At 32.8% G+C, this 13,994-nt stretch overlaps 2 protein-coding genes across 2 annotated transcripts in view; both read right to left on the bottom strand.

Moving 5' to 3' along the window:
• The window catches only part of LOC145323441 (uncharacterized), a 383,852-nt gene that overhangs the window by 119,528 nt on the left and 250,330 nt on the right, over positions 1–13,994 (bottom strand). The window lies entirely within an intron of this gene.
• LOC145321484 (BMP-binding endothelial regulator protein-like) overlaps positions 4,240–13,994 on the bottom strand; it is a 37,653-nt gene continuing 27,898 nt past the window's right edge. The window contains exons 4-6 of the mRNA XM_080162905.1: positions 12,613–12,809; positions 7,381–7,578; positions 4,240–6,744 (exon numbers count right to left, since the gene is read on the bottom strand). Of these exons, the coding sequence (XP_080019031.1) occupies positions 5,605–6,744; positions 7,381–7,578; positions 12,613–12,809 (1,535 nt within the window). The 3' untranslated portion in view covers positions 4,240–5,604. The remainder of the gene's footprint in view (positions 6,745–7,380; positions 7,579–12,612; positions 12,810–13,994) is intronic.

The following is a 13,994-nucleotide window of genomic DNA, read 5'->3' as shown; positions in this document are numbered from 1 at the left end:
TAATTATTTTTTTCTTGTAATTTTAAAACTAATTAAACACTAATTGTTAGTGCATCATAATTTTGATAATTAATTCCACATTTCAATCACTGATATTTACTACTTGGTAATTTTTTATTTGTCTTTTAATTATCTGATTAATCTCTAGCAAGGAGGGGGGAAGTTCTGACACATTTGCGTAAACGGTGAGTATAGGCTTTATCTTTGGACGGAGAGGATAGGCTATTAGGGATAAAATCATTCTTATATGATGAATTTCCCCCAGATTTAAGATTTTTTGGATAGGCCTCCAGGTTCCGGAGCTCCCGGCCTCCAGGTGGTCTCTGTACAGGTAAAAATGAAAAAAAAATTTTTTTTTTTAAAGTTACAGGTCAACTTATAAAACAAAATATGCATCTTTTTTAATATTATTCACATATTTGAAGAAAAAATATGCATATTTTGTTTTATAAGTTGATTTTTAACCTTAAAATTTTTTTTTTTTTTCATTTTTACCTGTACAGAGACCACCTGGAGGCCGGGAGCTCCGGAACCTGGAGGCCTATCCAGATATTTTATATGATTAATAATGATAAAATCATAAATAATAAGTAATAAAAAGATAATGATAATTAATATGAGTTATTATTGATAGATTTAAAATAGGTTATGTAATATAATTTATTGATTGATTTGTAATAGGTTATATATGATAATTAATACTTATAATACTATAACTAAATAATAATAATAAGATAATCATAATTATTATGCATAAATATGGTAAGATAATATAATTCATAATTATAGTGTTATAATCAATGATAAGATAATTTGGAGCCTGCGGCTTAAAAAATTATTTCACCCAAACTTGTTTCTTGTGGGGGGTAAATACATTTCATGGGGTTGGTGTAATTAGTAATTGTTTCCCTTTTTTTTAAATTTCAACTGGAACAAAAACGGTTGGACGCACAAAAAAATTTACTTCACATGAAATGTAGCCAATTTAATTTGCAAATGAAAAGTATTTCAGAGCTATCTTGATTGGATGACTCCTTCCTCTCAAAAATGGTCGTTAAAACCTCGCGAACGGCAAAATCGCCGAAAATCGCGATTTTGGCGACGAATAACGGCCTAACGGTCCGCCAGAGGTGAATGATACATAAGTAAATATAAGTAAATAAATGTCCGCCTCAAAAAGTTGAACATTTATGAAAAAGTGTCCTAAGTCGCTAAATCGGCTCCGTCATCCCCTACAGGGGCAAAAAACCAAGATTTTTTTTTTAAATCGTCAAAAATCGTGCCTTTGGCGGCGCGTATCGGCCAAACGGTTCACCCATGGCAGATAATGCGTAAGTAAAGAAAAGTCCGCCCCAAAAAGTTGTACAAACTTGCTTTTGTGTGTCAATCCCAAAAAAACACTCCCTGCATGAGTTTTGGCCAAAAAAACGAAAATCGCTACTTTTTATGGTTGATTACTATCAAATCCGGCTTTTAGTCGGCCACCTGTTAAAAGCTTTCTGGCCAGCCCTACGGCCTTAATGATATAACCCTGGAACTGCCAGGGTATGTAGAATTTTGGTTCAGAAAAACATTTAGACCCTCTCATTGCAATTTTGTTGGATATGGCGTGTCTTAAAGACCATAGTCAACCTAAATTCTGAAATGTATGTATAAATCCGTCAAATTTTTAGGATTTACCAACATTTTTCAAATTGACACAAGTTTGTCAATTTTCAATCTTTTTTCACATTTTCAGTTGCTAAAATTATCTTCATTACCTAAGGTTTTTGGTTTTTGAAAAATTATTAATGAAAAATGTAATTTAAAGCATATTTTTTTTAATTTTAGATGAAATTTTGATTTTTAAAATTTTTTTTTGGGCCGGAAATGGCCGGAAACCGGTCAAAAGACCGGATTTTAACCATTTTTTCAACTCTAGGGGTCATATCCAGTGTTGAGGAATTCAGATCAGACCTTGAAGCAAAAATCATCATTGGGGCGTACCCAGGAGGGGGCTTGTTTTACAGATACCCCCTAAAAACCGGAAAAAACCGGTTTTTTATAAAAATCCCGGCCGGTTTTGGCCGGATCCGGCTCAAATTTTGCATGGAGTCATCCTTTGGTATTCCCCACAGTTGATACTTGATCTGGCAAGATCCCAGAAAAGTGTGGTATATCTACCCCCCCCCCAACGATCCCGTATAATTCAAGCAAATGTAATACAACAATGTAAAAATATTAAATGGTAGATGGGAAATTACAAAAAATAAACAGAAATTCAGACCAACAAATTACCTTGTACATTTAAGAGTAGTTTCACCACCAAATAAAAAAAGGACAATGAAAAAAACATGTAATAATTTATTTGTTTTCAAACAATAAAATTATGGAGGAATAATTATTTTGGAGTAATAATTATAATTATTATTGCACAAGAAAATTAATTAAGACAAATTCTTATTACTGATAAATGTCTTTTTTTACGGATATTGTTAATTTCATACAAAAAATGGCACATTTAATTATTTTATTTGATTATCAAAAATTAGTTTGAAATGTTACTATAAAAGTTAGAGATGGATAAAGCAATAAGATATTTTCAGAATGATGTTTACAAATAAGTTGCAAGATAGTTTTTTAATAGATTAAAATCATTATAAAACTTAAAATGTTATTTAGAAAAGGTAAATTTTCAAGAGTTATGGTTGTTTCTCAAAAAGAAGTAGAGGCGATAGCATCAGAAAATTATTTTAAAAAATTTATTGAATAATTGAAGAAAAAAACATGATTTGTTTTTTTACCTTTGGAAGATTTTTAATTGAATTTTAGAAGATTTTTTTACTAAAAATATTTGGTGTTTTTCTGACCCCTATGCCACTAATTTTAGGTTCTCTGAAATTAAGGGCCGAATTTGTATTTTATATTCGAGTTAATGATAAATTTCATAAACAATATTGTGATTAAAAGTTCTTTGCAATAAATAGCTAAAGATAATTTGTTAAATGATACTTATAGTTCTAAAAACTTACTTTTGGTTTTATTCTATATATTTAATTATTCATTGATGAAGTTAATACAAAAAAATCAAATTCAGCCCTTTTCTTGCAGAAAACCAATTTTGAATCCTAATTCACAAAAATGTTGATATTTTACAAAAATATGATCTAGCTTAATTTTTTAATACAATCTTTATTATGAAATTAAACAATTAAAATAATAAAAAGATGGATATTTTTTGAAAGCCTAACTATTTAAGAGCAGAAGAACAATACTAAACTCTAATAATTTGTACATTATATCTTCCCATAAATCCGCCACCGAGACTGTACAAAAACTGAATGCTTTTACGTGACATGAGATCAAAATTTGGGGAGTATAGGATGTGTTTTCACTTCCGCAAATCCGCATATATATCATAACTGTCTGTTTAACCCCTCCTCTTTGCCTAAGCATTAAATATCCCTCTTATTTTTGTTATCTTTGCTAAACAATTATACGTGGATATTATGACAGGGGGAAAATTATCGCCAATTTAGGTTGCTAACATGTACATGACTTATTAATCAGTACGTTCATTTTTTAGGAGGGGAGAGGTTGAAGGGGGGGGGGGGTATTTTAATAACCAGCTACGTGTTTCACTTTATTAGGGTACATGATAATATGCGAAAGTGAGGGCACACCAGTGTAGATACAAGGAGAGATATTTCATTCAAAATCTATAAAGACTCTTTCCAGTATGGCTTTGAAACCGATCTATATCCGGTGGATTAGAACCGGTTCTCAGCCTTACTGGAAAATTAGGTGTAGCATCGTATTAAATCCAGTTTTTTACGAATATAAAAATGAACAATTAAAAGATTAAAACCTTTGGCATCTCGGGCCTAAAAAACTAGTTTTAATCTTAAAATTGTAAATATTTATATCCGCGAAAAGTTGTTTATAATACCTTGCGATAAATGTCTATTCTTCTAGAAAAAAATTGAGAAAATAATTTTATTTTCTACATGTATAATTTGAATTTTTATCGGAAAGTAAGTTTTGATATACTTTAAACTTTAAAGGAGTAGTATTATTGGAGGCAAAATAATTTTCTAAAATTAAATATCCCTGACTTGTTAGAGGACATACTAATTATGAGTTATTGTACAAATAAAAAAAAAGACATAATTCGGTTCACTGGAAAATATATCAAAACTAAAAATATGGAATAATTGTTGGTTAAAAAGTAATATAAGTGTAATTTTAAAAGAATTTATAATATAAAAAAAAAGACTTAATTTGCCTAAATGTAAGTGGTATAATATCCTTTTTCTATTCATATGATAGTTTGTAAGCGCGAAAATTGTTAATAATTTGAAATGATGATCACACAGTAAAATTACTAAAATCAAGATTGTACATCAAAATGATTGGTTTTGAATTTCTGAATAATAATAATAATTAGGACACAGGGAGGGAGGGGACATTGGTCTGTTTATTACACTTGTCCCCAAAGTTTTATAACAACGTTTTCTTATTCGTTGGCTTAACAACTTTGGAGACTTTAATGAATTTTTGATTGGTTGGTCCATTAAGTTCAGTGTCCAAACGTTTCAATCACTAATTGTATTCTACAGAATGTGTAATTTTGTGTATTATTATTTGGGATGGACATCAATTTATTGGCCATTGCCTTGTCCCTTTAGATTCTTTAACCCCCCCCCTTTCCCCGACAAAACCCTGTGCACAGACTTGAAGTAAAATAGAAATACAGACAGAACAACGTAGTAAATTTAATCTGTGATCATCTCCTAAACATTAGTATAGTTAATTAATAAGCATGAGCAATGTGCTTTAACAATTGACAATGATATCTAAATACTGAAGAAAATATTCAATTATTTGAAAAATAGCTTATTTTATACATCTAAAATGTATGATTTTTGATTATATAAGTTTTTTACATTCAACAAAAAATACATATTACTTTGATATTTTAAAGGATAAAAAGCTAATTGATGTGGTTTTTAAAATGACTTAGAAAAACATTACATATGATGAACAGATTTTCATTTAGTTTGGATCAACTGCAGTTCACGGTAAAATGTTCCTGGTAACGATTATCTCCAAAAATCTATGAATTTTAAAGGCTGATAGCTGCCAAACGGCTGAACATACATGTCATGCCCGCACACCGTGTTGAGCATCACAAGAAGGCCTATAAATTATCTGGAATAGCCAAGATCCAATGATGCACAGGGAAAGCTTCACTTAAGAAAAAACGCGTAAAATCAGTATTTTTCGCGCATTTATGTGCACTGCGAGATACAATTATTTGTAGGCCTTTTTCGTCGGTTAAAATTCTGTGCGAGCAAAATCTATACATTCCACTGTTTGGCCATTAGCAGCCTTTAAAATTCATAGCTTTTTGTAGATATTCGTAACCTGGAATATTTTACCGTGAAATGCACTTGACCCAATAATACATTAGGAAACATATTTTAAGTATAAGACTTTTAAAATTATTTTATACATATAATAATTATCTTGAACATACATTATTAAGATTAGACTTTACAATAATATCACAAAGGTCGTTTCTTAAAAAGAAACTTTAAAAAATACAGAAAAAAGGGAAAAAATCTAATTTAATTGTGTTGGTCGTCTTCGTTTCCAATTTTTTCTGTGCGCACTTCTGAGAGTGTCTAGATTAGTGGACTTTAGAAGTTCATCTATATTTATAGAGTCCAACATTTCATCAATATTGGCGGAATAATCCTCCTCTTGGGATAAACTGGTCCTAGTTATATCATCACTACTAGAAGAATCTTTGTCTAAATTAAATAACTCACTGCCTGCTTCTAGGGCATGATGGGGGTTAATTTTTTTATCCGCGGAAAGCGGCAATCGCCGAAGCAAACTTGCGGCTGAATCGTCATTATCTTCATTTTCATCTGCGGCCGCCGACGAACGTAACAGCGTTTCAAACGGCGGCGGTTTACTACTGCCCGTGTTCCATTTTAATTTATTTTCGCCGCGCTGTTTGACACGCAGCAGCGTTATATTATTAAGCTTGTCCCTAAGATCTGGACTGTTTAGGTCAATGTTGAGACCCTGTAGGTTAATAGCCCGGCTGTTCTCAAAACTGCCCAAGTTGGCATCAGATCCACGCAGCTTGGCAAGCTCTTTTTTACGCCGCTTTTCCATGCGTCGCCGCTCTTTGTCGCGCTTGCGCTGCAAGCGACGCATTCGCCGTAACTCTTTCTTTCTCGCCTTGTTGAGCTCCTTTTTGGACATTTCTCTGACTGTTGGGACAGTTTTGATGGTGACTGGATCTTGTCTGAATGCTGGCGACCACTGGCCAATATCATCATTGTCAGATACTTCGCCACCACTGTCATTTTCCTCATCGCCATCAACGTCTCCGAGATCTTTGCCTGCACGAGATTCCGGAACTTTCAACCCCCCGACATGTTGACTTTTCTTACGCGGTACGGCAAACAAGTCATGAACTGAATCAGAGCTGGGTTTTTCCTTTGGTTGTACAGCTACATTTGTAGCCGTGGTTCTTACCCGTCCTTGAGCCATATTAAGAATGTCCAGGTCGGCCGTGGCAAGATCAAGCACCTCGTTTAGGGTGGCGTTGGGTTGGCTGGTCTCACCAGAATGAAGGTTTTCGCCGGAGTATTTGAAAGGTATGATATTTTTACAACCTGTTGCGTCGCGCCAGTTGGGGATGCGAACTCCTGCCCTCTCACACTCGCGTGCATATGCTGTTAGCACCTAAAAAAGATTCATTTATTTATATAAATTCATAAGGAAAAACTCGTTTCCCCCAAAGTGAGTTGTTAGCACATAAATACCCCCATCATATTTTTTAAATAAATTGAAAATGGGGGGAAGGGATAAGAGTTTAGGGCACCCAAGTATATGCCACGCAGAATTAGGGCCCTCCGCAGGGGTTTTGCATATAAAAAACTACCAATTCATTTAAAAATTAAGGGGGGGGGAGGGGGCAATGGGCAAGCATAAAATATTTCCTCAGATATTTCTAAAACAATAATAAATGACTTTTACCCATTATCATATTTGTTTGCAAAATCAATGAAGCATTGTACTTAAATAAATAATGGATTTTAATTATTAATTGTTTTCTTACTACTTTTCCTCATAGTTACAAACAAGAAATGATAAACTAATTACATCTCTGTTAAATATAAAAATCATGAACAAGTAAAAATTATGAAAGTTTTATTACTTTAATGGAGAAAAGGGTACAGCTACCATCCCAAGTGGTATGTCCCCAAGAAACAATAACCCAACATTCAAAAAATCTATTTTTCACTTTTTCAAATTTGGGATAAACAACACTTTCCACCCCCCAGCTAGGGTCGTAGCCGCAATTAATTTATAATTTACCTCGCAATGGCACTGCTCCCCGGGACACTCACACATATCAATCCTGCAGGCCTTGAAATAGAACTCTGGCCGCATCACTGAGTGGCACGGCGAGAAGATGGCCGTGTTGATGGCGGCGCAGTGCTTGATAGAGCGGATGTTGGCCTGCCAGTCCTGCTTGCACGGCGGCTGCCGGGCTGGCACGTCACGTGGTAGCACCTAAAATTAAATTAATTATTAAAAGTATTCAAAAACAATATTTAATAGGTGCATTAATAAAGCCCAGTTCACAAAAGACAAAGGTCGACCTCTGAAAATTTTAGGTCAAACTATAGAAGCTTTAGGTTGAACGATTTTATAAAGGTATTTGTGGGTTGTACTGTAGGTGGCAGAACCTTAAAATTAGAATGAATTAGTAAAAGAATTAAAAACATTATCCTATTAGCATATTAGTAGTAACCTTTTTTTGTCCTTTACAATGAAGCTTCTGATAGGTTCTGAGATGGTTTATAACTATTTTAAGGATGTTTTTTTTCAAAAAACTAAAATTGAAAATGAGGTGATATCAATTCTACCTCTATTTCAGGGGCCCCTAGACGCCTCTAAGGGCGTAGCCGCGTAAGTAAATATATACGTAATTGTCTGTATTGTATATACACAGGATGAAATACGCAAAATATAAATTTTTACAATGATTGTTTTCTCTGGGTAAATTGTTAAAATTGGCTGGCAGCAATTATTAGTATCGAAGCTACTCTATAATTTACTTTGTCTGTACGTCTGTCATAGGGTGGTTTTACCATTTTCGGCTGTTAACAGGGATAGACGGCTAACGTTGATGTTAAAATTCTGCTGTCTGAACAGCAATACTTTATTATTACTGAGCTACTATTCAAGTAAGGGACAAAGTTTCTCAAAAATCAGCCATGTGACGTCATATAAATGAGAAAGATGAGAGGATAAGTGGAAAAGAAAACCTTAAAAAAGAGATGGATAATCACTCATTTTTATAACGTCTGTTAATTATTTTCTAAAGCTTCGCTACACCTAGTATTCGCCATCCTTGTTTTGGTTTACGGGTCATGAAAATCAATAACAATAAAAATGGGCCAAAACCACACAGTTCAACTTAAATTTTCAGTCATTCAACTTCAAAGGGATGGCAGGAATTGTTTTAAATTTTTTTACGCATTTTGAAATATAAAGATAGTTGTTCCTTTATGTACACAATTAAAAGTAGTAAGGGTATAAAGTTTTTTTGTCTAAATTTTAAGATCTCGGAAGATACTGGTCCTAATTTGTTACACTTTTCGGGGAAGCTTCATAAATGTCTTAGGGGGGGGGGGGGGGGGCTCAATAATAATTTCTGACATCTCCGGATAATTTCCTAATGGCTAAAAGTAAAGCAACTGGTTGTCTAAAAAGAACTAAGCAAAGCCAAATTTCATATTATATATATGCAGAAATTTCTTTTTATGAAAACTGTTTTAGAGGTTTTAAGGACGGACGATGTAAAAATGAAGAGATATTTTTATACGGCATAAAACAAGTAAAACATACTGTCCCTTTAGTCTAAATGAATTTAGCAATGCAAAAAAAGAAAGAAAATATTGTATTGCCAGCCAAGTAAAATTAATACCCACACCGATATTATATACCAACCCCACCAATTGTTAAAAGCGAAGCTTTTCTATAATTAAGGTCGGTCCGTCCGTCCGTCCATCCGGATCGGATAGTATTTTTCATTGATTTATGCATGTTAGAATTGTCCTATCGATTTCAAACCTTTAATGATTTCTGTAGTAGTTTAGAAAGTGTAGCAACTCTATAATCATTACCAGAATGTCCGTACGTCTATTTTAAACATAACGATTTTAACTTTTTTTAACAACAAGTTTTATGTGATATAGTTATCCGATTCTCATATAATTTTTAGAATACTGATTCCTAGAACAACAAAGTACAATGTTATAATCAAGTCCTAAAAATGAAAGTATATCTTAAACATTAACCTGTATTTATGCGGTTTTTCAACAAATTTACTTACAATTGTTTATACTTATGCATTAATAATCTGCTTATTCAGCTTTGACACTATACAAGTGTTAATGTTCGTTTGTCCTGCCATTTCAGAGCTTCGCTTTTATGGATGTTGTCATCCTTGTTGTAATTGTACAGATTTCTATTTCTGACCCTAATCATGGGCTTTTATGCCTATTTATGTTCATCATAGAGATATAAAGGTTGCTATTACTAGACTTTTTACCCATCTTTTTGCGAAGAACAAAAAGACACGAAACATTTTGGTTTTACATGAATTATGCGGGCTTGGCATTTGCAGCCAACCGCAATTAATGTAAACGAAGTGAAAAATCTGTGGATCATGGAAAGAAAACGAAGTAACGGATTTCGTCGTATTTTTACAGTTTTTTTTGAAAGGTTAGGTTAGGTATATGTTATTGTTTGCCCCACAAGGTTAGAGCCCCCCGCAGATGCTAGAAATAGAAGAAAAGCTACTGGGGAAAAAAAATACGACAAAAACGTTACTTCGTTTTCTTTCCATGATCCGAAACTTTTACAAATACATAACACAGAAAATCAAAGATAGTTTGACAATTGAACGAAATGTTTTTTTTCCCTAAAAAAAAAAGAGTATAAACAATCACTGAGAAACACTTTTAAGAACAATTCAAAGCCGCACCCATCTAATCTAAAAATGGGTGGCTGCCGTTCCCTGTGAATTTTACGCTTGCAAAAATAATTCTCAATAATAATATATACTAAATATGCTTGTTTTGGAGCTAAATTGCTGCTTTCTTTTTGTGTGATTCTAGAATTGTAGCTACAATCTTTTTCAATAAACTATTTGCAGACTATTCTTCTATAGGGAGCAAGAGAAAAGTAAAAAATATTTCCAATTAAAAAAAATAAAATACCAAAACACTACAAACTAATTAGCCCCTTTGGAATTCAGTCTTAGAATCGGTTCTCAGCCATACTGAAAAATCATGTATAAAATCGTATAACAGACAAAATTCCACAAATATTAAAATAAAAATCATAAAATTAATACCAGTTTTGTTAACCCGTGACTTTGGCCTCTCGAAGATTACAAAACTGGCTTTAATTTTATAATTTTTACTTTTAATACCCGCGGAAAGCTATCTATAATACGATGCGATAAATAACTATACTAAATTTTGGTCTGTATGTCAAACACATTTCAAACAACTTTAATATCAGGCTGTTTTCAAATAATCTTTAACAACATATTCATTGTTAAGCTACATCATTTACATTTCGCCTTATCTCTGATTTTAACAATTACCCCTTTCTTTTGAAAACCTAAAATAGGCTTCAAATTTTGCTCATATTACAGTTAGGGAGTTGAATCCATTTTTATAGAAGCAGAAATATAATCTATGATTATGGTTTGGACCCTCTAAAACTGTAATCTACCTTTCCACTTTCCCCTCTCTTGGTGAAGATATCTTCAACGCCGATACGATTTTTGAAATGTAAGATTCTACTTTCCCTTCTCTTGGTGAAGATATCTTCAACGCTGATACGATTTTTGAAATGTAAGATTCCACTTTCCCCTCTCTTGGTAGATATCTTCAACGCCGATACGATTTTTGAAATTTAAGATTCCACTTTTGCCTCTCTTGGTGAAGATATCTTCAACAAGAGCGACAAAAGTGGAATCTTATATTTCAAAAATCGTATCGGCGTTGAAGATATCTTCACCAAGAGAGGGGAAAGTGGAAGGGTAGATTACAGTTTTAGAGGGTCCAAACCATAATCATAGATTATATTTCTGCTTCTATAAAAATGGATTCAACTCCCTAACTGTATTATTATTATTTTGATATTTTCTTTTTTGAGAGTATCAAAAAAGAATAGATGATACTATATTATTTTGTATTTAAAAGCAAGATAAAAAAATCTTTCAATTTATAAAAGAAAATAAAAATTTTTTCCCAAATGTTCTATTCTTTGTTAATAACAATCAAAGCATAATACATTATAAAAAAAATCATAAGATCTTCCTAAGAACAGTGAGTTCTACTTTTTAGGGAAGCTTCAAGGGATTTCAGAAATTTATTTTGTTACTATGATATAAGAAAAAATAGATTGTGATTTAATAAATATTTGAACATTGAAGTTACTCTCTAACTATAGTATATATGTAGTTGCATACTGATTTGGAATACCTGTGTAGCTTATCCAAAAATAGAGAACTCAATCGGTTCAGTAGTTACGCTGCAGATAAAACAAAGTTTACTACTTTAAATAGTAGGATATGTTACCTTTCTATTTAATATTATTAACTGAAGCTTTTGCTATGATTCTAATGAACACAGCTGTCCTTGTTTTGTTATAGTTGTGAAGAAAATGATAATTGTAAAAAGCTATTTATCATTTTTATTGCTTGAAGCAAGAAAAATTATTTTTTAAAAAGTAAGAAATTGAGTGAGAGTACGGTTTTGTAACAAATTCATTTTAGCTAAAGTCACATAAACCACACCGTGTGTCCGTCTGTCTGTTTGTCTGTCTGTGTGTCCGTCTATATGTCTGTCTGTTTGTTTGTCCGTCTGTCTGACCGTCCGTTTCTCCGTCTGTCTGTCCGTCCGTCTGTCTGTCCGTCTGTCCGTCCGTCCGTCTGTCTGTCTGTCTATCAGTCCGTCTGTCTGCCTGTCTGTCAGTCCGTATGTGTGTCCGTCTGTCTGCCTTTTTGTCTGTCCGTCTGTCTGTCTGTCCGTGTGTCCGTCTGACTGTCTATCTGTTTGTCTGAATAATGAATTGGTAACTGTTGACTTTTTAGGAAAATTACCTACAGGTTATACCTAGGTTTTAAGTTATTTTCTTTAGATATGGGACTTTCCCCATCCCCAACCCAGAGCAATGGAGATATAAGGACGAACTAAGTGAGTTACAAAAAAATAATAAACTAAGAGAAAAAAGACGCTCCCTCCCACAAAAAAAAAAGATGGGCAGACGCTTGGATTTGTAAAATAGATATGATGATACTAAAAACAAATATATAACATCTATTTACATAATCGGTTTAATTGAAAATATTACAGAAAATATTCACCAAACCTCGATATTTTTGTGATTATTTTTTACAAAATAAGTTCACTTCTTATATTTTGCATGCTCAATAAAACTAAACTTATTAGAAAACCTATTTAATATAATAATAAACATAACATTTGAATTTATCCCATCTGAAAATCGAAAATTACTTACCGAACACGCCTTTTTACCGCCGACCCGCCATGAGTTGCCAAACTGTTGACCAGACGGGACCATGGCACCGTGCTTCCCGATCAAATCGTCCTCCGGGTTGCCGTTAAAGTTACCGCAAAGGCCGCACATCTTGCCCGCCATCCGCGGCGGTACAGTCAGCTCCAGAAAACTAACGCCGTCCCACAAGATTTTCACACCTGAAAAATAAATAGAAAAAATCAGTTAAAATTCATACTTTGAAATAACAATTTGTACCTTGTTTCCCTAGGAATCAGTATTCAAAAAATCCCATGAATAGGATAATGTATTATACAAAAAAATTTGTGAAAAAAGTTAAAAATCACCATGATTTTAATGGATTTAACTAAATCGTACTTAACTGTAATATGAATCCTCAGACAAAGTTTGAAAACGATAGGACAATTCTAAATTGCTTAAATTAAAGAAAAGAGCTAACCGTTACGGACGGACGAACATACAGACGAAATGGACCTATTTATAGAAAAGCTTTGCTTCTAAAAGTAATCTAGAAATCATGTAATTGCACTTTTTAAGAAGAAAAGCATAATAAAATTGTATACATTATAATGGATAATTTTTGTTTATTTTGAAATTTCAACACCCTAGTGCAGACAATATTTATATATATTATAATGGATGTATAATATATGTGGATATTATGACAGGGAAAAATTCTCCTAAATTCAGCTTGCTATTTTCCCTAGCATTTATTAGTCAGTACATTAATCCAGTAGGAGATGAGGGTATGGGGCAGATCGCTACAAAGTGCACTTTATTAGAAAACACGATAATCTGGTGTAAGATCCAGGTAATAATAAATCCATTATATTGTGCAGTTGCTTGCTACTGGATGCTGTAATGTCTATGCTGAAGAAAATTTAAACAAGGAAAATAATTTCCATGTGTAGCAAAGCAAATACATATTAACAACATTTTAAAGGATCTTTTGGTGATGGCTATAAAGGCAAAACCTAGCTACAGAGTAGCTGCATTTTAAAAGTATGAGGTTTTAAGATAATACAATTTCATTTGGAAACAACAAAAAAGTATCAGAATATAATAAACAAAACTAGCCCTCATAAATATTTGTTGTATGCACATTTTTTGTAAGTATTCTCTTACCAACTTTACTGTAATGTACATATATTGTATGTACATGTTTTGTAAGTGATACCAAGCAATATTTCCTAATAAATACATACATTATATGTACATATTTTGTAAGTGATATCAAGCAATCTTTCCTAATAAATACATAATTGTATGTACATATTTTGTAAGTGATATCAAGCAATCTTTCCTAATAAATACATAATTGTATGTACATATTTTGTAAGTGATATCAAGCAATCTTTCCTAAT

The sequence above is a fragment of the Acartia tonsa genome, chromosome 6, assembly GCF_053477335.1.
Source record: "Acartia tonsa isolate MP-2025a chromosome 6, ASM5347733v1, whole genome shotgun sequence".
NCBI lineage: Eukaryota > Metazoa > Arthropoda > Copepoda > Calanoida > Acartiidae > Acartia > Acartia tonsa.
This window is presented reverse-complemented; position numbering and strand designations above follow the sequence as displayed.